Source organism: Salvelinus fontinalis, chromosome 35 (genome assembly GCF_029448725.1).
Source record: "Salvelinus fontinalis isolate EN_2023a chromosome 35, ASM2944872v1, whole genome shotgun sequence".
In the NCBI taxonomy this organism is placed as follows: domain Eukaryota; kingdom Metazoa; phylum Chordata; class Actinopteri; order Salmoniformes; family Salmonidae; genus Salvelinus; species Salvelinus fontinalis.
In genome coordinates, this window is record NC_074699.1 from 29,233,796 (window position 1) to 29,260,956 (window position 27,161).

Sequence of the window (27,161 nt, forward strand, 5' to 3'; positions counted from 1 at the left end):
AATGCGGCCAAGTTGCAGTTTGTAGGAAAAATATATCGAGAGAGAAGAATACCTAATGCTATGGTCCTCCACTACTGATATGTCATTAACTCTGTTTTTTTTTTCTCCATTTGAATGAAATGCTTGATCTTCCACAAGGCAGTATCAATTCTGATGACTTTTGCCACCTATTGCATTCATCTCAAAGCTGCCAGCACTAAGCATTATTAAAAATGTCTGGATTTCCCATTATAAATGTAAAAAGAGAAACAGGCAAACTTTTGACATCGCCCAATCACCCCAGCACAGCACATAGGCTACCTTGTAGCTTCCTCAGGTTGTGGCTATATAGAACCATCTGGTGGACAACCTGTGAAAATGCATCCTCAGTACTCCACCATACAAATAATGTGAACACAAACATGCAGAGTAGCCACATGACCATTTAATAAACAAAAAGACTGTACATTTGCTGCAGCTAAATAAAAAGTGTGACTTGGAGAACTTTAACAATTACTATACATACTCCCACGCATGATCTTGTGACAAACGTTTTTCCACCCAAAACAAAATTGTAGCTGTGGTCTGTGGGTTAGCTATAGCTCAAATAAAATAAATCAAATGTGCTCTCAAGATTCAATTCCTACAAAAGTAGTGCATGTGGCACATTTTGCCCCTCTGTATTTTCTATATAAAAATGGATGAAGTGGTCTTTATTACAACAGACAGGTTAACAGCAATTGAAAAATTGAGTCCCTTTAAAAAATTGAATATTTTCTATGCAGTGTCACATTTAATGTTTATCAGTCAAGAATTCTCAAGCTTGATCTCAGTATACAGAACATTGTCAACTTGGATCAGACCTGCATACAGTTACAAATACTTGTGTAACATGCTAAATCTGCCTTGCTGAAATTCCTTTATGATAAAGGAGAACGTTTATTATTACAGTTTACACACCAATTCCTCCCAAAATAAACTTAAGGAAACAAAAGAAGAAAAAAAACTGATGAAATCTGTAATGATATGATCAAACAAAAATGGTTTAGTTCCTCCATCATGACATCATATGAGGTTAACCACTATCCCATTGCTAGCTACCAAGAGGACACTTCCCAAAAACAATTCTAAAGAGTCCTTAAGAGTATGACTAACTGGCTGTGTGAAAACATGGCCTGTTTTCTGGCAAATCTTTTGTAACAATATGACCATAAATCACTTAAAAATAAATCTGTCTGGGCTGGAGTGTCACAATACAAGACCATCATTTCCCTGGGAAATATTTCTGAAAGTAGAACTTTTAGGTGACAAAAAATCTCCTGTAAGACTTCTCACCTCATCATCCATAACTCTCTGGCATCGCATGCAGGAACAGGCCATCTGATGACATTCCTCTCAAAGCTGACAACTGCAGCAGCCTCAAGGAGCCCAACAACTAGGCTAAAATAAGTGATTTGGATACTTTATAAAGATACATTGTGTTGTTATATTCTCACATCATAACATGTTATGTCAATACTGCGGTGCCAACTACAGATACTGCAAGTAAGATGGCATACATTTACAAAAATAGGCTACATACACTTGTAATAAGTGAGAAAGCTCATTGTACGACATTGTTGAGCAACATTACCAGAGATAAACAAAAATAAAAGAAAACTCAAAGAGTCTTACCAGCTAGAACACAATTGGCAACAGATGCCATTGATTCACTGTATTACATGAACTGTATGCACTATTAACAATAGTCTGATTTAGTCGTTTGGAAATGTAGAGCAGATACACAGACAAGACAGTACTTCCAAGTCATATGAATGTTTGCAAAGTTGTAACCCGATCAATTTAGATCAATCCTCATCGACTACCCATGAAAATAAACATGTGCAAACACACCAATAATTGTATTTAGAATAAAAAAGTGTATAATACAGTTTAAGAAAGCAGTCAGCCTCAATGACTGCCCAGTGATTTAAAACTGCCCTTGGAGAAACATAGCCAAACCTAAATCTAACCCATTCACAAAAGCTCCCTAAAACACAATGTCTGCACTCCATACTAAGACCATACTAAGATGCACCGAGAGTTTGCAAAAATTGCTAATTGTTTGCAAACATAATTCAGACATCCTGGCCAGTATGTGACCAAACAGGTCTGCAATCACAGATCTGTTTACACAACCACCGAATGTCTCACACAAATCCAAGTCTGGCTAAAGCGAATTTAAAGATCCGCTTTCAAAATTATTGCAAAAAAAAATCCTAGTCTTATCTACTGTGGCCCCTCAGTTTAGCTTCACATCTAACACTTGTGTTCAGAATTGAAATGGCATATTGCCAACACAAATTAAATACAAACCCAAGCCTATCTGAAAGTGAATTAAAAATGGTACAATGGCTACTACTAGGAAAACTAACTTACATTTTTTGTTTCTTGACAAATGCTGTAATACTCAGTGTAAACTAAATGGTACTGCTTGGCAAATGACATGTTTACAAAACCTGAAGCAAGAAGACAGTCACGGCAGCAGAGGTAGAGCATGTGTACCTTTCTACTGTGTATAGCTACTTAACAGATACATATGCATACCCTTGTAAACTATTATAAGACTGTATGTGGCCTTATCTGACAGGTGTCAAACAAAGATGAGATTTCATATGAGAAGGGCAAAAAAACGAGAAACTATTTGTTTGTACGATAACACAAATACACTGAAACAAAAGTGTTGAGCACCACTTTACATCTTTCATTGCAGTGTTGTTAAAAATATAGCCCAGATGCAGCTTAGAAAATATATGCACTCAAACAAATCCAAAATATTTTCCCTATTTATCAAAAACAGACAAATTCTTAAACATTTTCTTCTTAGATAAAAGAGTACAAACAAATTGGTTTGTTTCGAGTTGATACTAGTGCTAGCTAAATTACACATTTCAATTGAAAATCGCTACAATCGAAAAAGTGGCATTTAAGAAAAACACACCAATTGAATTTTGTGAGAATATGGCATTTCAACCAAAATCTCCAATTCAGATCATAGGGTTTATCCCAGAAAGGCGAGAGAGATTGAGCTCTGCTGTGGGGCACTGGGTCAGCCAGGTCCTGTGGTCTCCAGTCCACACAATCTACAGTAGGAAACAGGAAGTATGTCTCAGGCCCAGGGCTGGTCACACGGTCAGGGGTCATAGATAGAGACTGACTCCTAGTGGTTAGTCAGCTCTCTGTAAACATAACATACTCAGACGGGCTATTAGAGGAGGGCAATACACACACTTAGCCCTTATCAGGAAGCCCTCCTCTTGGAGCTTTACCCTTCTCCCTTTACCGGGAGCAAAGGAAAAACATATACCAACCAGCAATACAATTAAGTGCACATTCTGAAATCCCCCCATAACCTTTTTTCAGTAAGTGTACACATCACCCCCTAAGAAGGCCTTCTGTATTTCACTAGAATGACAACACAATCCTGTTCACAGCCAGGGCTGATAGGTTGTAGCAGGTCCTGCTATGCAGAGTGTAAAGGAATAACGAATTTGCAGCCGAAGGGCGAATGGTAGTTGATGCCCACTTCCTGGAACACCTGCTTGGGCACCCCGATGTCACACAGGTAGACCCTAGCCTCCCCACCATCTATAGGCAGGGGCAAGCCCAAAGACAGGGTCCACTTGGCCTCCACGGCCTGCTTCTGGCCATTCACGGGAGGGTCAATGCTGAGCACCGGAGCCCTGTTTTGGTTGGCCCAGTCCGCAGCCGCCAGGTACCAGGCCTGGTCCCTTAGGAAACCGTTCTCATGGCAGTCCAGACAGTTAATGACCAGGTCCACTGGGCTGACCGGCAGGTCTGGGAGGAGAGAGAGGGATAGAGATCAGGGTTTGAACTGAAAGCTTCTGAGTAGCTAGACCTCCAGCAGAGGGCAACATCGTTTCAGTGTGTACCGCTGTTAAAAGCAGACAAGCAGCACAGATTTGACAGTGTCTAGCTAATTTTGCCTTGTGTCTAACTATACTGAACGGAAATATAAATGCAACATGTAAAGTGTTGGTCCCATGTTTCATGAGCTGAAATAAAACATCCCAGAAATATTCCGTACGCAAAAGAAAAGCGTATTTATCTCAAATTTTGGGCACACATTTGTTTACATCCCTGTTAGTGAGCATTTCTCCTTTGCCAAGAAAATACATCCACCTGACAGGTGTGGCATATCAAGAAGCTTATTAAACAGCATGATCATTACTCAGCTAGACCTTGTGCTGGGGACAAAAGGCCACTCTAAAATGTGCAGTGTTGTCACAACACAATGCCACAGATGTCAAGTTGAGGGAACGTGCAAATGGCATGCTGACTGCAGGAATGTCCACCAGAGCTGTTGCCAGAGAATGTAATGTTAATCTCTCTACCATAAACTGTCTCAAACGTTTTTTTGAGAATTTGGTGTGTGGACGAGTGGTTTACTGACGTCAACGTCGTGAACAGAGTGCCTCATGGTGGCGGTGGGGTTATGATATGGGCAGGCATAAGGTGCGGACAACGAACACAGCATTTTATCGATGGCATTTGGAATGTCCAGAGTTACCATGACGAGTCCCATTGTCGTGCCATTCATCCGCCGCCATCACCTCATGTTTCAGCATGATGATGATGTTCCATGTCCCAAGGATCTGTAGACACTTCCTGGAATCTGAAAATGTCCCAGTTCTTCCATGGCCTGCACACTCAGACAGGTCACCCATGTTTGGGATGCTCTGGACCAGTCATGTGAAATCCATAGATTAGGGCCTAATGAATTTATTTCAATGAACTTATTTACTTATATAAACAGTAAAATCTTTTAAATTATTGCATGTTGTGTTTATATTTTTTGTTCAGTATATAACAGTCTACTCTAGATTAGAAAACAATGGTCTTTTTATACAGCTCATGCAAACAAGAAAACACACTACAAGGAAGTGGATTCACCATCTTCACTATCTACAGTCCATTTACCTTTCCATCTACAGTCTCATCACATCTAATGATTTCAAAAGCTGATAATATCTGTGGACAGAGAACAAATCTGTAAGTCAGGATAAGTCGGTACCTTTGATGCTGGCCACCTGCTTGCCGCTGGTCTTGCTGTAGAGGGCGAGCTCGTTAGTGATGGACTCCTGCATCTTGACGAAGTTGGGAAGGAAGAGGATGACCTCCACCTCGTGGTTGGCCAGGTGCCGTCCACAGCTGATGCCCTGGGCCCCCTGGACATGGGGGCCACACAGCAGGGCCACCGTGGGACGCTGGTGATTATTCTTAGGTGTCAGCCTGGGGACATCCAAGAGACAACTGTGATTTTGTTGTCTTATTTTGATTTCTTATCAATACAAATAGTACTAGCCAATGCCGGGGATATGTGATTACTGATGGATTAGACAAACTTTGTCCTCATTGAGATAATTAATTGTGCAGAATACAATCATGACTGATCTGAACATCATGCAGTTTCCACACACAGCAAACAAAGGAGCATTATCATCACCTCAGGACTGCATGGGTAATAAACTGGTTGTTATGCAAGGGTTTCTCTTTCTTATAAAAACACACTTCTTCAACTACAGCATAAACACCAGAGGAAGCCTTTATCTGCAGTCATTGTAATCAAGATCAGTGGAGCATTGTGTCCTATGTCGATCATAAACACCTCACGCTTTCAATAGGCTGCTACACCTTTCCATGCAAAGTATTGGCTTTCTGTCATGATTAATTGCTAAAGCTACTGTCTATTCATCATAAATATGGCATTTGCATTGACTCCTTCACACGCACAAAGAAAAAAGCCTAAAGCAGAGGGGAAATGGAAGATTCACAGCCTGTCAGACATTCTTGAATTAACAGTGAGAATGAATTTTTAGATACACTAGATGACGAACAGGGGGGGCGCTGTTTTGAAGCCACGCTTCCATTTTGGTGCTCCCCCAACATTGTAAAAAATGTAAATAATTTCTTAATGTCTACATTTGTTTTTACAATGTTTATTCTATAATTTTTTTATTATATTTTGTGAGCTAAACAAAAACACACAGAAAATAATATATATATAAACATTTCTGTAAAGTATCATTTTTAGAAAGTAATAATGTTATTGTCCCCACCACAAAAATAAAAAAAAATACTTTTTTCTTTACTGCGTAACTGTGTGTACAGATGTTTTTGGAGACCCTTCTGGCAAGAATGCTGTATTCTTTCAAGATGTTAACCCCAGTACTCATCGGTAGTCACAGATGGGATGACTTAGCATCAACATCCGCTGTGGCGGTGTTATCAAGCAGGGGAGGCTGCTGAGGGGAGAACGGCTCATAATAATGGCTGGAACGGAAAAAATGGACTGGCATCCAAGACCTGTAAACCATGTGATTGATGCATTGGATACAATTCCAATGATTCTGCTCCAGTCGTTACCACGAGCCCGTTCTCCCCAATTAAGGTGCCACCAACCTCCTGTGTTATCTAGTGCAGGGTTTCCCAAACTCTGTCCTGGGCCCACTAGGGGGCTTTTAATATGCCGACTATAATCCTCGGTTTTATATTCGAATAAAAAATATTATTGTTGTTTCAGTCAGAAAGGCAATGTTAGCAATGTCAAGGTAGCTAGCAGGTTGAGAATAGTTACCGTGAATTTCCCTGCCTGGTACAATATTAAATAGCAATCTGATGATAGCTAGCAAGCTAACTTACAAAAAGCAGTGTCAAATGTTTTTGTTTTCATAGACCTGCATTCATGTAAAATAATCTTGGATTTGTATGCATTTAGTCCATTGCCCTTCGGACTCCTATACTAGCGAGCTAATAACATTATTGGGATGGCCCCTTGATTCTCGAGAGCTATTGCTACATATGAAGATGTTGTGCAGTGATTGCAGAAGTGTGATACTCGACCCTTCTGCGTGAAAATGTAGTAAACATTACAATCCTAATAGTGTTGTGTACATGTCTTTTTCTGTAGGATTCCAGTTTTGAAGAGCCACAGCCTGTCCAGGGGCACAGGCAGGGCTGCAGAAAGAATTGGACAAAAAGAACTTGAAAAGATCTGCCCGACTACAAGAAGAGAGGCTGCCCGAGATGAAGGTTAGTAAAAACCTTTCACTTGTGGCACTGTTCACCTGTTTCACAACATATCACACAAATTTTGGCTGCACGCTGTAATTAAGTTCATGCTTCCAGTTTAACTGGAATTGTTTTTGTTAACATGGAGTACCGGAGAGCTATCCTAGGATCTCCAGACATCCCACATTGCGGACAATCTTGCTGGTGCAACTTCCTGAATTGCAGGGAGACTCCTGCACCGTACAAAACAACCTGCTGCCATCTCACAACTGCACTATTTCAGTTATTTATTACCAAGTATGTTTACATAACAGTTGAACACTTTCCATGACAACACTGTACTTTATTATTCATTTGGATCCCAATTAAGAAAAAAACTAAATTTGGTGACATTTTTAGAAATCTTTTTTAAATGTTGTCCTTGGTCTGGGTGACATCAGTTCAGTACTTTATCAGAATGTTTTCATGACACAGTGCTTTTGTTATTTCAAGAAGTTTAAAGATACTACCTTGTATTTTTGTTCATCTCCCTAATAAAACTTTATTTGACCTGATCTGTGTAATCAGACCGACTAGTTTTGTACTGTATTTACACCACTGTGGTCCAGCCATCTTTCTGGACATCTACCCACCTGTGGGTCTGCTAATTTGAAGTGAAAACCGACAAGTGCATAGATATCCAGGAAAACAGAACAGTTAAGTAAATAATTCTAAAACCATTCCAAAAATAGAATAATGACACCAATTTGCAAAATAAAGAATGCACAAATGTTGTTTCTCACACAAGTTTGTTGCCCACATTAACATCCCTTATTTATATGATTTATATATGTTTGGTTGTAGGCCCAACTCTTTCAACAACATTTCTAAGTACTCCATAGGTTTTCACACTTCCCGGGAACGACCAAGTCTGACAAAACCGAAAGCTCAGGTCCTTCCCCGCTCAAAGCTTTGCTAACTGCATCCTGTGTTGCATGTCGACGTCTCCTTGAAGTTGTAGCAGGTCATCCGTTGTTGGTGGCACTTCAGGGGGTCTTGGATCATCGGATCTCAGTATCATTCCCCTTGATAGCCACAATTGAGAGCCCAGTGTTCTTAACACTGCTCCCTGAAGTTCAGGGATGTAAGTGCAGTCCTGTGCAGTTTTCAATGCGTAGACACTCCACCTTCAAGGCTTATTGTAGAGTCTCCTTTAGCTGAAAGACAGAATAATATTTGGTGAGTATTTTGTCTATAGATTTTCATTACCATCATTGCAGAACTGTAGCGTGCAACAAAACTCTAGATCACCTTTACTCCACATACAATGTCCTCCCTTGGGCAAATCAGACCATAACTCCATTCTCCTGCTTAAAAGATATGCATTCATGTTTGTAGGAACGCAGATCTGTTTTGCAAGCCCTGCCACATCCAAGGAGCGTCAGAGCCAGTGTAGCAGGATTCGATCTTAGTCCTGTATTGACAATTTGCCTGTTTGATGATTCGCCAGAGGGCGTAGCGGGATTTCTTATAAACTTCCAGGTTAGTGTTCCGCTCCTGGAAAGCGGCAGCTCTAGCCTTTAGCTCAGTGCGGATGCGGATGTTGCCTGTAATCCATGGCTTCTAGATGGGATATGTACATACAGTCACTGTGGGGACGACATCATCAATGCACTGATGTGGTAAACTCCTCAATGCCATCGGATGAGTCCCGTAACCTATTCCAGTCTGTGCTAACGAAACAGTCCTGTAGCTTAGCATCCGCTTCATCGGTGCACTTTTGTATTGAGCATGTCACTGGTACTTCGTGTTTGAGTTTTTTCTTCTAACCAGGAATCTGGAGGATAGAGTAATGGTCAGATTTGGCAAATGGAAGGCGAGGAAGAGCTTTATATGTGTCTCAGTGTCTGGAGTAAAGGTGGTCTAGAGTTTTTCGCCTCTAGTTGCACGTGACTGGTAGAAATGAGTTAAGACGGCAACTCCCATCCTCGGGGGCCTGATTGGTTTCACACCTTCCCCCAGTCCTATAATAATCACACCTGATTCAACAAATTGCATTCTAAACTAAGGACCATGATTATTGGAGTCCGGTGTGTCAGCTGGGATTGGGGCAAAAGTGTGTCACCAATCAAGCCCCAGAGCACTGGAGTTGCCCATCCCTGACCTAGACAGACATCAAATAAAACATTCCCCATCAATCCCAATTTGGAATACGATTTTACCATATGACAACTATGAAAGAATTGCCTTTGATAACCATCAGTCTTAGATATTCAGAGTAAATACATTAATGGGAGAAGTAGGCTATTAGACAGAATGAGGACTTAATGTTTCCAGTCATTTTATGTAATGTTACAGTCTTACACTCAATGCATGTATATATTTTGGGCTGTCTGTTTACATCTCAGCCAGACAGCTCAAACGGGGAATAACATAGTAACATCTCTATGCAGTAGGATAATGTTGGGCTAGAATGTCATCAATAATCAAAGTCAATCCTGTGCAGTTCATTTTCCTAAACAGCTTAGCTAGATAGATGCATAGCATTAAAATATGCTACTTATTGTTCTTAGCTAGCTAGGGGAAACAACATGATGGAACAGACAACATGGTGAAAAATATTTAGCTAAAGTCTGTGCTTACCGATCTGATTCTGATTCAATACTCAACGATGGTGGGGCTGGAAACAGGCCCGCTAGGTGTTGATGGCAATTTATTCCTTTCATGACTGAAAAATAATATTTCAGGTTTAAAGATATTTTCAAGAGCTTTGATGTCAAGCAATGAAGTCCAGTTCAGATACAACAGCCAACAGCAGACAAAACTAGCTAATTTTAAATTGTTGTATTGTACAACAGCTGACTAAAGACAGGGCATTCAGATCAAGAAGAAGAGACGTGAAGTTGACACCGTTTCGTCAATGAATCTTGGAAAATCCAGCCGACGAAATGACAGGTTCTAAAACTAGATCCTTCTGATCAAACAAACCGTTCCATTGTGTCTCAACTTGTGTATCTGAAATTAACTTTATGATCATGGCTACTCCGTGCCAGTAGAGTAGTGTGTGAAATAGCTAGCTAGCTAATATCACAGCGTGACTTTCAGACCACAGAAATATAACACAAGGTCAAGCAACATTACACACATAAATTAGGTAGCTAGTTAGGACTAACTAGTGAAGCTAAATGTTATATTCAAATGAAAAAAAATAATAATGTCAAAGTCAGCTAATAAGCTGCACAAGCTAATAAACTCAGCAAAAAAAGAAACGTCCTCTCACAGTCAACTGCGTTTATCTTAAGCAAACTTAACATGTGTAAATATTTGTATGAACATAACAAGATTCAACAACTGAAACATAAACTGAACAAGTTCCACAGACATGTGACTAACAGAAATTGAATAATGTGTCCCTGAACAAAGGAGGGGGGGGGGGATCAAAAGTAACAGTCAGTATCTTGTGTGCTCACCAAGTACTGCAGTGCATCTCCTCTTCATGGACTACACCAGATTTGCCAGTTCTTCCTGTGAGATGTTACCCCACTCTTCCACCAAGGCACCTGCAAGTTCCCGGACATTTCTGGGGGGAATGGCCCTAGCCCTGACCCTCCGATCCAACAGGTCCCAGACTTGCTCAATGGGATTGAGATCCGGACAGAACACTGACATTCCTGTCTTGCAGGATATCATGCACAGAACGAGCAGTATGGCTGGTGGTATTGTCATGCTGGAGGGTCATGTCAGGATGAGCCTAAAGGAAGGGTACCACATGAGGGGGGAGGATGTCTTCCCTATAACGCACAGCGTTGACATTGCCTGCAATGACAACAAGCGCAGTCCGATGATGCTGTGACACACCACCCCAGAACACGACGGACCCTCCACCTCCAAATCGATCCCGCTCCAGAGTACAGGCCTCGGTGTAACACTCATTCCTTTGACGATAAACGTGAATCCGACCATCACCCCTGGTGAGACAAAACAGTGACTCGTCAGTGAAGAGCACTTTTTGCCAGTCCTGTCTGGTCCAGCGACGGTGGGATTGTGCCCATAGGCAACGTTGTTGCCGGTGATATCTGGTGAGGACCTGCCTTACAACAGGCCTACAAACCCTCAGTCCAGCCTCTCTCAGCCTATTGCGGACAGTCTGAGCACTGATGGAGAGATTGTGCATTCCTGGTGTAACTCGGGCAGGTTTTGTTGCCATCCTGTACCTGTCCCGCAGGTGTGATTTTCGGATATACCGAACCTGTGCAGGTGTTGTTACACGTGGTCTGCAACTGCGAGTATGATCAGCTGTCCGTCCTGTCTCCCTGTAGAGCTGTCTTAGGCGTCTCACAGTATGGACATTGCAATTTATTACCCTGGCCACATCTGCAGTCCTCATGCCTCCTTGCAGCATGCCTAAAGCACGTTCACGCAGATGAGCAGGGACCCTGGGCATCTTTCTTTTGGTGTTTTTCAGTAGAAAGGCTCTTTAGTGTCCTAAGTTTTCATAACTTAGGACCTTAATTGCCTACCGTCTGTAAGCTGTTAGTGTCTTAACGACCGTTCCGCAGGCGCATGTTCATTAATTGTTTATGGTTCATTGAACAAGCATGGGAAACAGTGTTTAAACCCTTTACAATGAAGATCTGTGAAGTTATTTGTATTTTTACGAATTATCTTTGAAAGACAGGGTCCTGAAAAAGGGATGTTTCTTTTTTTGCTGAGTTTACAAACTATTGGATGCGTGGCTTGAAAACAACAATCAAAATAAGTAATCCAAAATAAACACTTGCATACATATTTATAACTAAATAGCAAAACCATAATTTCACTTAATATCTAGAAAGATGTATTATCTACCTAACAATGTCTTGGTCCTGAAAAAGGGATGTTTCTTTTTTTGCTGAGTTTACAAACTATTGGATGCGTGGCTTGAAAACAACAATCAAAATAAGTAATCCAAAATAAACACTTGCATACATATTTATAACTAAATAGCAAAACCATCATTTCACTTTATATCTAGAAAGACGTATTATCTACCTAACAATGTCTTACCTTTTCAGTAGAAAAAATGCAAACTGTCGGTTTTGAATCCCTTCAACTCTCATTGTTCTCTCCACTGTGTGAACGCAAATCCGAGGTTTACTCTAGTCTTGGCCCGGGCTCTATCGTTTTCCCTTTTCGCCTGTCAGCTCTCCAAAGTTCTCAGTTTCTTTGGCTTAGAAGGAGGAGTAGCTGCTGCTGGGTCAGGTTGTTTGTCCCTCAGGTCTGTAAGCTAGCTAGCTATCATACCACTACCCGTTAGAATATCCCTGAGCACTGCCTCCTCACAGACGGAAACAAGTCCCTCATTACGAGCAGCACAAAATCCGACCCAACAGTAAAATTAAAACCAATGAATAGAGGGGTTCTCAGCGAAAGCTAAAGGTGCAATATTGTTACGGCTGCATCACATTGGATGACCAGTAGCTACTTATTCAAGCTTTTGAACATAAAAAAAATCTAAGCATTATTTGGCTTTCTGCCCATTCCCAAAATACATATAATTCCATTCATTCCTATGGAGGACTGCTTCTTCTGAGGACTACCAATATGTCCGACCGGTGGCTTCAAAACCTCTAATTGGCCAATACATTCAGAGTTTCATTGATCAGTGTTTTACAGGGAGCACCCCAAGGTTATTTGCCTGTTTAAAACACCTCACTACAGTTTATCACCATGGCAACAATACAAGAAACAATGTAGAAAAAAAATAGGAGAACAAAGGCATGTTTGTATGAACCTGGGTCGTGTTCATTAGGGCAAAATGCCTTGGAACTGAAGGAAAAACTAACATCTCTTATTGGGCAAGTTCAGATATTGTTGTACCTCCCCATTTCAAACCATTTTCTTTAGTTTCGTGCCTATTGAACACAACTCTGATATCAATGAAGCCTGTTGCATGTGATGTGACCACCGTAGAGGGAGCCCACCCAGCCACTCACCGGTTGGGGCCCCCCAGTAAAGTGAGGGCCATCTGGCTGGCACACACACCAGTCATCTCCAGCCTCCGCTCCAGAGACAGGCCATGCCGCTCCGCTGAGGCCAGAAGACACTTGTGAAGCTCGTAGGACACACTGGGGACAACCAGGCCAGAGTCTACAGTCAGAGGAGCGAGAGAGACAACAGGGGAAAATAAACATGTATTAGTTGTTATTGTGCCAGATTATAATATATGTAGCTATGATAAGAGAGAGACTGGAAGTTTTTAAAAAGTTACAGATTTTTCCCAAAAATATATGGAAATGGTACAAATAGAACTGTATAGAATCCTCATAATCACACACAGGAACTCTTCAAGGAGTAGGAGTTTATGTAAAAGCAGCACATCACCTCACGTGAGGAGCCAGTTCCCTTGGGAAAGCCTCTTCCCTTTACCTGATCTCTTTCCCATCACAGAGGGAGGATTCCTTTCTTCCCCTCTCATTTTTCACTGTTGTCTGACGCAACAACAAACAGATTGGCAGCCCTTTACAAAATATGACAAACATAAGGATGCAAACTGTGAACTGCCTCTCCTAGCTATCCCCCACGGCCTTCTGGAGGGGCTGGGTTCACACGCTCCAGCTCATCCCTGCTGAGCTCCCTCAGCATCCCCCATAACCACAGCTTTTGGCTGAGAAAGACACCGGCAGCAGCCCCCCGGGCCCACAGACATTACCGCCACACCTCACAGAGAACGCCACCAAAACATAAGGGTACCATGACAAAGGGGAAACTTGAAAACAGGTGGTTAAAGGTGTACTCGTTGGTACACCTGTGTGCAATGATGATGGCTAGCGTGTGTGGGAGAGTTGCAGCTTGACTTGAGTGAAAACTCAGTTCCAAGAACATACAGACACACACACCCATACACACATATACACACACAGTTGAAGTCAGAAGGTTACATACACCTTAGCCAAAAACATTTAAACTCATTTTTTCACAATTTCTGACATTTAATCAGAGTTAAAATTCCCTGTCTTAGGTCAGTTCGGATCACCACTTTATTTTAAGAATGTGAAATGTCAGAATAATAGTAGAGAGAATGATTTATTTCAGCATATATTTCTTTCATCACATTCCCAGTGGGTCAGAAGTTTACATACACTCAATTAGTATTTGGTAGCATTGCCTTTAAATTGTTAAACTTGGGTCAAACGTTTCAGGTAACCTTCCACAAGCTTCCCACAATAAGTTGGGTGAAATTTGGCCCATTCCTCCCGACAGAGCTGGTGTAACTGAGTCAGGTTTGTAGGCCTCCTTGCTCGCACACGCTTTTTCAGTTCTGCCCACAAATTTTCTATAGGATTGACGTCAGGGCTTTGTTGTCCTTAAGCCATTTTGCCACAACTTTGGAAGTATGCTTGGGGTCATTGTCCATTTGGAAAACCCATTTGCGACCAAGCTTCAACCTCCTGACTGATGTCTTGAGAAATTTCTTCAATATATCCGCATAATGCCATCTATTTTCTTCGGCTTGCAAGCCTCCCCCTTTTTCCTCCAAACATAACGATGGTCATTATGGCCAAACAGTTCTATTTTTGTTTCATCAGACTAGAGGACATTTCTCCAAAAAGTATGATCTTTGTCCCCATGTGCAGTTGCAAACCGTAGTCTGGCTTTTTTATAGTGGTTTTGGAGCAGTGTCTTCTTCCTTGCTGAGAGGATTTTCAGGTTATGTCGATATAGGACGAGTTTTACTGTGGATATAGATACTTTTGTACCCGTTTCCTCCAGCATCTTCACAAGGTCCTTTACTGTTGTTCTGGGATTGATTTTCACTTTTCGCACCAAAGTACGTTCATCTCTAGGAGACAGAACGCGTCTCCTTCTTGAGCGGTATGATGGCTGCGTGGTCCCATGGTGTTTATACTTGCATACTATTGTTTGTACAGATGAAAGTGGTACCTTCAGGTGTTTGGAAATTGCTCCCAAGGATGAACCAGACTTGTGGAGGTCCACAATTTTTTTCTAAGGTCTTGGCTGATTTCTTTTGATTTTCCCATGATGTCAAGCAAAGAGGAACTGAATTTGAAGGCCTTGAAATACATCCACAGGTAAACCTCCAATTGACTCAAATGATGTCAATGAGCCTATCAGAAGCTTCTAAAGCCATGACATAATTTTCTGGAATCGTCCAAGCTGTTTAAAGGCACAGTCAACTTTGTGTATGTAAACTTCTGACCCACTGGAATTGTGATACAGTGAATTATAAGTGAAATAATCTGTCTGTAAACAATTGTTGTAAAAATGACTTGTGTCATGCAAAGTAGATGTCCTAACCGACTTGCCAAAACTATAGTTTGTTCACAAGAAATGTGTGGAGTGGTTGAAAAACTAGTTTTAATGACTCCAACCTAAGTGTATGTAAACTTCAGACTATATATACACACACACACACACACACACACACACACATTAATACACACACAGTACTTGTCAAAAGTTTGGACATTCCTACTATTTACTACATTGTAGAATAATAGTGAAGGTATAAAAACTATGAAATAACACAAGTGGAAACATGTAGTAAATAAAAGAAAGTGTTAAACAAATCAAAATATATTTTAGATGTCAGATTCTTCAAAGTAGCCAGCCTTTGCCTTGATGACACCTTTGCACACAATTGGCATTTTCTCAACCAGCTTCATGAGGTAGTCAACTGGAATGCTTTTCCAACAGTCTTTGAGTTCCCACATAGACTGAGTACTTGTTGGCTGCTTTTCCTTGAATTCTCTTCTTCCCGGTGGGAACCACACATGCGGAGATCATCCATTCACCTACTCTGCATCTCACAAAGACATGGCGTTTGGAACCAAAAATCTCAAAAGGACAGATTTCTACCAGTCTAATGTCCATTGCTCTTGTTTCTTTGCCTAAGCTTCTTCTTATTGGTGTCCTTTAGTAGTGGTTTCTTTGCAGCAATTTGACCATGAAGGCTTGATTCACAGTCTCCTCTGAACTGTTGATGTTAAAATGTGTCTGTTACTTGAACTCTGTGAAGCATTTATTTGGGCTGCAATTTCTGAGGCTGTTCTCTAATGAACTTATCCTCTGCAGCAGATGTAACTCTGGGTCTTCCTTTCTTGTGGCATTCCTCGTGAGAGCCAGTTTCATCATAGTGCTTGATGGTTTTTGCGACTGCCATTGAAGAAACTATCAAAGTTCTTGAAATGTTCCAGATTGACTGACCTTCATGTCTTAAAGTAATGACGGACTGTCGTTTCTCTTTGCTTATTTGAGCTGTTCTTGCCATAATATGGAATTGGTCTTTTACCAAACAGGGCTATCTTCTGTATACACCCCTACCTTGTCACAACACAACTTATTGTCTCAAACGCATTAAGGAGGAAAGAAATTCCACAAATTACCTTTTAACAAGGCACACTTGTTAATTGGGCTCCTGAGTGGCACAGCGGTCTAAGGCACTGCATCTCAGTGCTTGAGGCGTCACTACAAACACCCTAGTTCAAATCCAGGCTGTATCACATCCGGCCGTGATGTGATTGGCAGTCCCATAGAGCGGCGCAAAATTTATCCAGTGTCATCCGGGTTTGGCCGGGGTAAGCCGTCATTGTAAATAAGAATTTATTCTTAACTGACTTGCCTAGTTAAAGGTTCAATTAAAAAATGAAAAATGCATTCCAGGTGACTACCTCAAGAAACTGGTTGAGAGAATGCCAAGTGTGCAAAGCTGTCATTAAGGTAAAAGGTGGCTACTTTGAAGAATCTTAAAATATAAAATATATTTTGATTTGTTTAACACTTTTTTGGTTACTACATGATCCCATGTGTGTTATTTCATAGTTTTGATGTCTTCACTATTATTCTACAATGTAGAAAATAGTAAAAATAAAGAAAAACCCTGGAATCAGTAGGTGTGTCCAAACCTTTGATTGGTACAGGTGGATCCTGTTTCCATTGATGATCCTTGAGATGTTTCTACAACTTGATTGGAGTCCACCTATGGAAAATGAAATTGATTGGACATGATTCGGAAAGGCACACACCTGTCTTTATAAGGTCCCACAGTTGACAGTGCATGTTAGAGAAAAAACCAAGCCATGAGGTCAAAGGAATTGTCCGTAGAGCTCCGAGACAGGATTGTGTCGAGGCACAGATCTGGGGAAGGGTACCAAAAAATGTCTGCAGCATTGAAGGTCCCCAAGAACACAGTGGCCTCCATCATTCTTAAACGGAAGAAGTTTGGAAAAACCAAGACTCTTCCTAGAGCTGCCCGCCCGGCCAAACTGAACAATTGGGGGAGAAGGCCCTTGGTCAGGGAGGTGACCAACAACCCGATGACCAACAACTCTTTGGCATGAATGCCAAGCGTCACATCTGGAGGAAACCTGGCACCATCCCTACAGTGAAGCATGGTGGTGGCAGCATCATACTGTGCAGATGTTTTTCAGCAGCAGGGACTGGGAGACTAGTCAGGATCGAGGCAAAGATGAACGGAGCAAAGTACAGAGAGATTCTTGATGAAAACCTGCTCCAGAGCACTCAGGACCTCAGACTGGGGTTGAAGGTTCACCTTCCATCAGGGCAACGACCCTAAGCACACAGCCAAGAGAATGAAGGAGTGGATCGGGACAAGTCTCTGAATGTCTTTGACTGGCCCAGCCAAAGCCCAGAGAAAAATGCGAGAAACTCACCAAATACAGGTGTGTCAAGCTTGTAGCGTCATACCCAAGAAGACTCAACGCTGTAATCGCTGCCAAAGGTGCTTCAACAAAGTACTGAGTAAAGGGTCTAAATACTTATGTAAATGTAATATTTCAATTTTTTTAAATTAGCAAACATTTCTAAAAACCTGTTTTTGCTTTGTCATTGTGGGGTATCGCGTGTAGATTGAGGAAAAACAATATTTAATCAATTTTAGAATAAGGCTGTGGAAAAAGTCAAGGGGTTTGAATACTTTCCGAATACACTCGTGTGTGTGTGTGTGTGTGTGTGTGTGTGTGTGTGTGTGTGTGTGTGTGTGTGTGTGTTTATATAGATATATCTATCTATATCTCTACTGCTCTGGTCAGGTCTGTGTGTCAACACAGTAGAGGATATCTAGGAAAGACCAGCCCAGGGAACATGGTTCCTAGGTACTGCCACAACCATGTCATTATTCTGGTAGCTGCTCACGGAGCCCTTTAGAGAGCCCTGTGCTAATCTCTACCTATAGCACATGGCACATTAGTCTAGAGAGGAACAAAGACAAGTTGGAGGGGCTGCACGGCTCAATATCCCTTTGATAGTGAAGCAGGTAAGACCTTAACAGCCTGTTCCAAAGCGCTGGCCTGGCATTTGAGTGCTCAGCGTGGCCTCGCTCCTCATGTATTGTGTGCATGCAGGCACGCATGCAGCTATCAGAAACACACAGGCATATCACTCAAGGCAGAACACACGCAGTGTGACATGCAAGCAAACACACACCTGCAAACAGCAGATAGACGGATGTCGTGCCTGGGTGAAATTAACCTCATCTCTTCCCTGTTCGTATCTCCACATCCCTCCCACTGTTCCAGTACAAAGACAGGTAATATGTTACAGTGGGGTGGGAGAAACCCAGTCTACTCTGCTGCGCCGTTCCTCGGACAATCACGTGAGCGATAAGCACACAGCAAAGTTAACTGCTCCTTGTCATGCAACCTGCCACTGAGGAGAGGGAACGGGAGAGGTGGGAGTTGCACTATGATCTAATTGCCTTTTGACCATCCCCCCAGCTAGATGTGTTTGTAAGGAATTCCCCTGCTAGAGCACCCCACCCCGATCCTGTGTACTCTCTCTCACACACACACACACACACACACACACACACACACACACACACACACACACACACACACACACACACACACACACAATGCTCAACCGGGTAGCCAGGAGCACACAGCGGCAATAAAAAAAACTCAGCTGGAAGCAATCCTTCAAGCATGACAACGAGAACATTGAAGCTGAAATCAATACACACACGCAGGGTGGAAGCGGGCCATGGGTGATTAGGGCTGGCGCTGAGAGAGGGAGGGGGGAGAGAGAGAGAGAACAAGGAGTGAAGTTTCACAAGGCTCCTCCAGACTACAGGCCTGTTACTGCTGCAGTACCAAGGGGCTGCGAGCCTCTAACACTCCAGACACTCCATAACCTCAGCCCTCATAACTAAGAATAATGCAGGTCAATTGATTAGAAAGTTCTATTTGAGGGCCTCCTGGGTGGCGCAGCGTTCTAAGGCACTGCATCCCAGGTTGTGTCACAACCGGGAGTCCCCACAGGGCGGCACACAATTGGCCCAGCGTCGTCCGGGTTAGGGGAGGGTTTGGGGCTTTACTTGGCTCATCACGCTCTGTAGCAATGAGACAAAATCGAAATTGGGGAGAAAAAGGTAAAAAAATGTAAATTTAAGTTCCATTTGCTCTCATGCCACCGGACCAGGGGAATCAATAGTTGTGAATAACATACTCGTCCTCGTCCTCTAAATCAAAGGTAGTTTGCAGGGCAGTGATTTGTTCTGTGGCTTTAGTGTGTTTGCAGTGACGAGATTTGAGTACATGTGTAGCAGTGGATGCTGCTGAGGGGAGGAAGGCTCATAATAATGGCTGGAAACTGTATGTGTCTGATGTTGTTGATACATTTCCACTTTTTCCATTCCAGCCATTACCACGTGCCCGTCCTCCCGAACTAAGGTGCCAACGTGTAGATGAGGAGTGGTTTAACACACATAGGAATTAGCAAAGGAGTAGACCTGTGCCTTTTCCACCGAAACAGAATAATAAGGCCAATGATGCAGACTTGTCTACGTGCAGACAGACAATATGTTATCCCAACGCCAAACATTTGTTTTCCTAGCCCCTTTTCTGTTGTCTCATGTTGTTGATTTAAATGTTTACAGTGGATAGGAATGGATTCAGGTGAGAGCAGCCTGGAGTAGGGTAAGGGTTTGTTCAACTTGTAGTGTGGTTGCATCCCAAGTGGCACCCTATTCCCTATGGGCCCTTAGCAAAAGTAGAGCACTATATAGGGTGCCATTTGAGTGGTAACCTGTGTGTGACTATGAGAGGTGCTGTTTATGTAAAGCTCAGAGCGGTCTGATAATTACAAGGTACAGAAGATGGGGCTTAGCATGACAGCATTCAGGCAGAAAGAGGCAGAGGTAGCAGACCTGCCCAGCCCGTTTGGTTAAAAAAAGACAAAAGCGTCCACATTCAGCTCCCAGTTCTCAGCACCAGGGGCAAGGCTTTTAATGGCCGCCTGGCCCGCATTGTTGTCTTCATAGTCACCGCACTGCTGTCGCCATGATAACACTGGCTGGCGGCCATGTTAGGCTACGTTGGCTAAAAGTGCCAACGTCATAACCCTTTCTAAGAACTGCTGCACTTTGCACATACCTGTATGTCGGTACAGTATGTACTATAGTGTAGCGGGCTATTTGAGGCTAGGGCTCACATTCATGTAGTGAGTCATTTCATGTAGTGGATTAAGTTATCCAGCGAGGTGTATCAGTGTAGTATCTTCGTCTGGGAGTATTTAGTCAGCTGGCAACAGAAGCATAACACTCTTATCTCCATGGGGGCACAGAATGCATTCTATGACTAATAGCGATGGTATTGGCATCGCTATCCTCTTTTCCCTAATGAGAGATCGAGCATGTGTGTGAGTGTGTGTGTGAGCGTGTGTGTGCTTGTGTTCCACTTAGACCTATATCACTTTATGCCAACACCAGAAACCAGATTTGACTGGTACTGATCCCCTATCCCTACAGAGTAGTGATTGGTCCAGCAGAGCCAGAGTGATAGGTGTTGCTCTTCTTGTCACACCTTGGAATCCAGGCCAGGGGCCTAGCATAGTGTGCCATTCACTTATCTCCTGTATGAAACCAATTATGTAACACACATATAAAGAGTGTTGTTGAGGTGTGGAAGAGCAGCTCCTCTTCCCAGAGATGGACTGGGACTGCATGGTGTGGTGGGGCAGTGAGCTCAAAAGTCACCTGCTGCCCCAATCAAAAGAGCAACCAGAGTAGGATCCCAGCCAGCCCAGCACATTGCGGAAGTGGGAGGTGGCCCTCTCTGGCCTATAGGAGACAGTCAAACCCACACCCAGCAAAGCGTTTCAGTGTTGCGTCGCAGAAGCACAAGAGGTAGGTCTACATTAGACCCACACTGTCACTCTGAGAACTTACACTATTCCTGTCTAAAGTCAACACTGACATGGAGGGGGAATTCAACTCGTTTCCAAAGGAAACACTACACTCATTATCACCGGTCCGCAAGACACGCATGCAACAGAAAACATCCTGAGGGTAGAACTTGTTGTGTCGGTCATCAATTCTATGAATTTTAGAGGGACAAAAAATATATATTTTTCATGGTAAATCCCGATTCTTTGGTTGAATGGGTCACCAATCTACAGTCGTTTTCCCATCTCTGAGCTACACAAAAAACATTCTAGTATCTGTATGGACAGAGAAGACTAGCTCATTAGGTGTGTGTGTGCACGGTGGGTGTGTGTGCACGGTGGGTGTGTCACTCCTTAGGGAGAAGCCAGCAGTGATTACTGAGAGGGAGAGGCTCAGCCTCTTCACCGCACGCTGCACATGGGCTGGGCTGTGACCGGAACCAATATCTCTCCCCCATCACATCTCCAGCCCGATGGTCTTCACTGAGAATACCGACACTGTTGTAATTCCTCACGGTTGCGTCCAATTACTGGGGCAATTTTCTTCTTGCCTGTTAGTTTAAGGCCTATTTTAGACCTGTACACAATGTCCTGTCTCTCCACTAGTCTGGCTCGCTTAGCCAAACCCATGGGTCTACTGTAGCCTCAATAGATCCAGTGGCTGGGGTGAGAGACACTCAGGGCCTAAGGGCACTGGCAGACAGGCCTCTGGAAGTGAATGTGTGATGACAGATGTGAATGGAGAGTGCTCTATCAGTCTAACCCTCAGGGCAGCAGGTTTCTAGATGTGGATGTGTGATATATGTGAATGGAGGAGTGTGCTCGCTCTCTCTCCCATGGTGAATGTGAATGGAGCCAATGGAGGGTGTTGTGTTGTCTCTCTCTCTTACCAGTGCAGTACTCCTTGCCCCCGTGTTGTGGGACCGTGATCTGCCGGTAGACGACTGGTTTGACCTCCAGGATGTTCTCGTCGTGACGGTAACGTGTGGGTGTACCGCGTTCGCCACCGGGCGTACCACGGGAACGTGCCCCATTGCAATCTGTGCCGTCAATCTGCGAGAACACGGCTGCTTTGTCGAACAGTGCCAGGTTTGCCTCAAAGTCAAAGTCTGTGTCCAGACCCTCGTCCATGTCAGCACCAAAACACTCGTCGTCCCTGAGCCTCATCTGCCCTCCACCTCCTCCTACTCCGTTCTTCACTCCGTTCTTCTTCGGCGTGGCCTGTTTTGGCCCTCGGTTACTAGATGATGCTGGAGGACCTGAAGAATATGAATCAAGACATTAGGAGGATGATTAACTCCAAATTATTTTTACAATACATATGCCTATAGCCTGACTAGCAATTATGGTGCATATTAATCCCAGTTAAGAGGGTAATATTTCAGACTGGAGTCCATAAATCTCTGTCAGGACTCCAGTCTGCTCTCTAATGTGTCGCCAATACTGATCTTATCCTATGGCTGTATCAGGAGCTACAGTTACATAACAAGCAACATCAATAGCACATTAATAATACAGGCTAGTAGTTTAATATCAACACACAATCCTCAACACACAACGTTTAGATACATGCATGGCGCACTAACAAATCAAAAAGAACCAACTGGAGAAAAAAAATAACTGGAAAAACCGGGTGTTCAACCCTCACCGTGATGAGGTCTCACGCTAACCTAGAGAGAGAGAGAGAGAGAGGCACAGCCGCACGCAAGTGTCACTCTGACAGCTAGGTACTTTAGGCTCTCACGCAAGATACACACCAAGACTCTCAGTCAAGTCACGTACACACTACTGTTGTCACAATGGCGTTGTCACCCGATCACACCGACTGATCTGAGACCTGCTACTATATCAATGTATTTTCGACAATGGAGGGGAGTGAGGGACTGCATTAAAAAAATCTGTTCATATGTGTGCATTGGCTTTTCAACATAGGTAAACATTTTACAATGAGACCACACAGAGTATAATTACCTACAGGTCTATTGTAAATCTCAGTGAATCAGATGCCTGAATGCACTGGGCAACGCTCCAAGTCAAGCAGAGAATAATGAACACCAAGTTAGTACTAGTGTCTGATAGAAGCAATGTGAAAATGTGAGCTGTAAGAATCTTAGGTTCAATGACAGCTGAGATATTTGAACAAAACATGAACTTGAGCCATGTGAAAAATAATTGACTGAAACTACACGGTGAACTACATTTCAAAGAATGATTAAACATGACCCATATTACACATGTTACAAGCAAATGTTGGCCAATACTCTAACAGAAAAATGAATCACACACAGGCGCAAAACTGCAGTGAGTGACAGCGTGCTGTGACAGCGTGTGAGGCTTGTCAACATGTTGCTGTGTTACCTGGAGAGAAATGTCTTCACATGCAAGGTAAGACTGACAGAAGGAAAACAATGTCAGTCAGCCGCAACAACTCCGTGTGTGTGTGTGTGTGTGTGTGTGTGTGTGTGTGTGTGTGTGTGTGTGTGTGTGTGTGTGTGTGTTTGTGTGTGTGTTTGTGTGTGTGTGTATATGTGTGTGTGTGAGAGAGAGAGAGAGAGAGAGACAGTCCAATCAAGAACAGGAAGGAAGAGCTTTACTGGACACTTAATGGTATGTACCAGGGGCACAGGAAAAACAAAGGACTGATAGCATGTATAGGAACATGTTTATATGGATTTCTTTTTTTAATCTATTTACCCCCCCCAATTACCCTCTTAATTTATCACGGTCTGTTTGGATCCAAGATAATCCACTTGATTTGCAGAGGACTATGCATAATTCATTTCATTACTACATTCCCATCCTAAATCTCCCAGAATATTGTCAGATAATTACAAATCATTTGTATAGCCCATGTTCTTGCATAAGTAGTCTGTAACCCCACCTCCCTTTCTTTCTATGGCCCCCTGCTAAGGGGCTGGTTAGGGGCATGGCATTGATGTGAAAGGGTTAGCCCAACCCCGGCCACTCAGCACTTCAGGCTCCTGCAATTTGTGCATTAGCTCCCTTGGCTGTTGGCCCAAGAATCTTGAGATTAAAATAAAAAATCCAAAAGTAAACAGTGCTTCCACAATTGATATGGCCTGGCCCCTTCCAAGCATACTGCCACTGGGACAACATGGCTTCCTGTGGGGAGGTCCTGTTCTGAGCAGGAGAGAGGGAGGGTGAGGAGACTGAGAACAGAAGGGCACGTAAGCCAGGCCTTGCATAACCTCCTCTTTAGGATAAGGCACAGCGAGGGGGGAATGTTTATTGATCTTAGTCACACACGTATTGTAAAGAGGAACTTTGGTACAAGCCTTTTGCACGCTATGGGAATCTGGGGAAGTCACAGCATTGCAAACAGTGCCTGGCTGCTTCAACGCACAGGCTTGTTAACAGTAACCTAGTGAAACCATAGACTAGAGGAAAGGACACCGGTTCACCAGACAGACAGAAATAAACTAGACTGATTAAGCAGATAACTATTAAGTAGCTATTTTAAAAGGGTCGCTGCTTTCTGTAACAATGGAGCCGGAGAAGAAGGCAAACGTTTTACATGTCCCCAACCGATTGTGTTTTTTTGTTCATTTAAAACTTATTTTGTACATAATGTTGTCGCTACCGTCTCTTATGACCGAAAATAACTTCTGGACATCAGGACTGCGATTACTCACCAGAATCCTTTTTTTCTTTTAACGAGTCTGAGGAGCCCGACGTGAATGATTTTCTGCTTTCTCGGGAACAAGCCCAGATAACCGTGATTTGTGTGAAGAAGAGGCTGACACATAGTGGCCAGAGGGCGGGCTGCCTCCTGAGAATTCGTAGGCGATCGAATAAACCCCCACTTCCTGCCATTCTGCTAGCAAACGTGCAATCTTTGTAGAATAAAATCGATGACCAACGCGGAAGATTAAACTACCAACGGGACATTTAAAACTGTAATATCTTATGCTCAACGGAGTCGTGGCTGAACGACGACAATCAACATACAGCTGGCTGGTTATAAACTGTACCGGCAGGACAGGCCTGCGGCATCTGGTAAGACAAGGGGCGGCAGACTATGTATTTTTGTAAATATCTAAGGAAGTCTCGAGCTATTGCTCACTTGAGGTAGAGTATCTCACGACAAGCTGTAGATTACACTATCTACCTAGAGAGTTTATCTGTATTTTTCGTAGCTCTTTACATACCACCACAGACTGAGGCTGGCACTAAGACAGCATTGAAGGAGCTGTATTCCGCCATACGCAAACAAGAAAACGCTCACCCAGAGGCAGCACTCCTAGTGTCTGGGGACTTTAATGCAGGGAAACTTAAATCCGTTTTACCAAATTTCTATCAGCATGTTAAATGTGCAACCATAGGGGAAAAAACTCTGGACCACCTTTACTCCACACACAGAGACGCATAACAAAGCTCTCCCTCACCCTCCATTTGGCAAATCTGACCATAATTATATCCTGCTGATTCCTGCTTACAAGCAAAAATGAAAGCAGGAAGCACCTGTGACTAGATCAATAAAAAAAGTGGTCAGATGAAGCAGATGCTAAGCTACAGGACTGTTTTGCTAGCACAGACTGGAATAAGTTCCGGGATTCCTCCAATGGCATTGAGGAGTACACCACATCAGTCATTGGCATCATCAATAAGTGCATCGATGACATCGTCCCCACAGTGACCGTAGTACATACCCCAACCAGAAGCCATGGATTACAGGCAACATTCCCACTGAGCTAAAGGCTATAACTGCCGCTTTCAAGGAGCAGACTCCAACCCGGAAGCTTATAAGAAATCCCGCTATGCCCTCCGACGAACCATCAAACAGGCAAAGCATCAATACAGGACTAAGACTGAATTGTACTACACCGGCTCTGACGCTCGTCGGATGTGGCAGGGCTTGTAAACCATTACAGACTACAAAGGGAAGCACAGCCGAGAGTTGCCCAGTGACACAAGCCTACCAGACAAGCTAAACCACTTCTATGCTCGCTTCGAAGCAAATAACACTGAAACATGCATGCGAGCACCAGCTGTTCCGAAAGACTGTGCGATCATGCTTTCCGCAGCCGATGTGAGTAAGACCTTTAAACAGGTCAACATTCACAAGGCCGCAGGGCCAGACGGATTACCAGGACGTGTACTTTGAGCATGTGCTGACCAACTGACTTCAATGACATTTTCAACCTCTCCCTGTCCAAGTCTGTAAAACCAACATGTTTTAAGCAGACCACCATAGTGCCTGTGCCCAAGAACACTAAGGTAACCTGCCTAAATGACTACCGACCCGTAGCACTCACGTCTGTAGCCATGAAGTGCTTTGAAAAGCTGGTCATGGCTCACATCAACACCATTATCCCAGAAACCCTAGATCCACTCCAATTTCCATAGTGCCCCAACATATCCACAGATGATGCAATCTCATTTGCACTTCACACTGCCCTTTCCCACCTGGACAAAATGAACATCTATGTGAGAATGCTATTCATTGACTACAGCTCAGCGTTCAACACCATAGTGCCCTCAAAGCTCATCAATAAGCTAAGGACCCTGGGACTAAACACCTCCCTCCGCAATTGGATCCTAGACTTCCTGATGGGCCGCCCCCAGGTAGTAAGGGTAGGTAACAATACATCCGCCATGCTGATCCTCAACACAGGGGCCCCTCAGGGGTGCGTGCTCAGTCAACTCCTGCACTCCCTGTTCACTCATGACTGCACGGCCAAGCACGACTCCAACACCATCATTAAGTTTTCCGATGACACAACACCGACGAGGCAGCCTATGGGGAGGAGGTCAGAGACCTGGCCGTGTGGTGCCAGGACAACACCCTCTCCCTCAACGTGATCAAGACAAAGGAGATGATTGCGGACTAAAGGAAAAACAGGACCGAGCATGCCCCCATTCTCATCGACGGGGCTGCAGTGGAGCAGGTTGAGAGCTTCAAGTTCCTTGGCGTCCACATCACCAAC

General features: G+C 43.4%; 1 protein-coding gene across 1 annotated transcript in view; it reads right to left on the minus strand.

The window, feature by feature from the left end:
• Positions 1-402: 402 nt before the first annotated feature.
• LOC129834690 (enhancer of mRNA-decapping protein 3-like) overlaps positions 403-27,161 on the minus strand; it is a 35,836-nt gene continuing 9,077 nt past the window's right edge. Inside the window, exons 4-7 of the mRNA XM_055899908.1 lie at positions 22,104-22,472; positions 13,005-13,158; positions 5,054-5,271; positions 403-3,816 (exon numbers count right to left, since the gene is read on the minus strand). Coding sequence (XP_055755883.1) covers positions 3,482-3,816; positions 5,054-5,271; positions 13,005-13,158; positions 22,104-22,472 — 1,076 coding nt within the window. The 3' untranslated portion in view covers positions 403-3,481. The remainder of the gene's footprint in view (positions 3,817-5,053; positions 5,272-13,004; positions 13,159-22,103; positions 22,473-27,161) is intronic.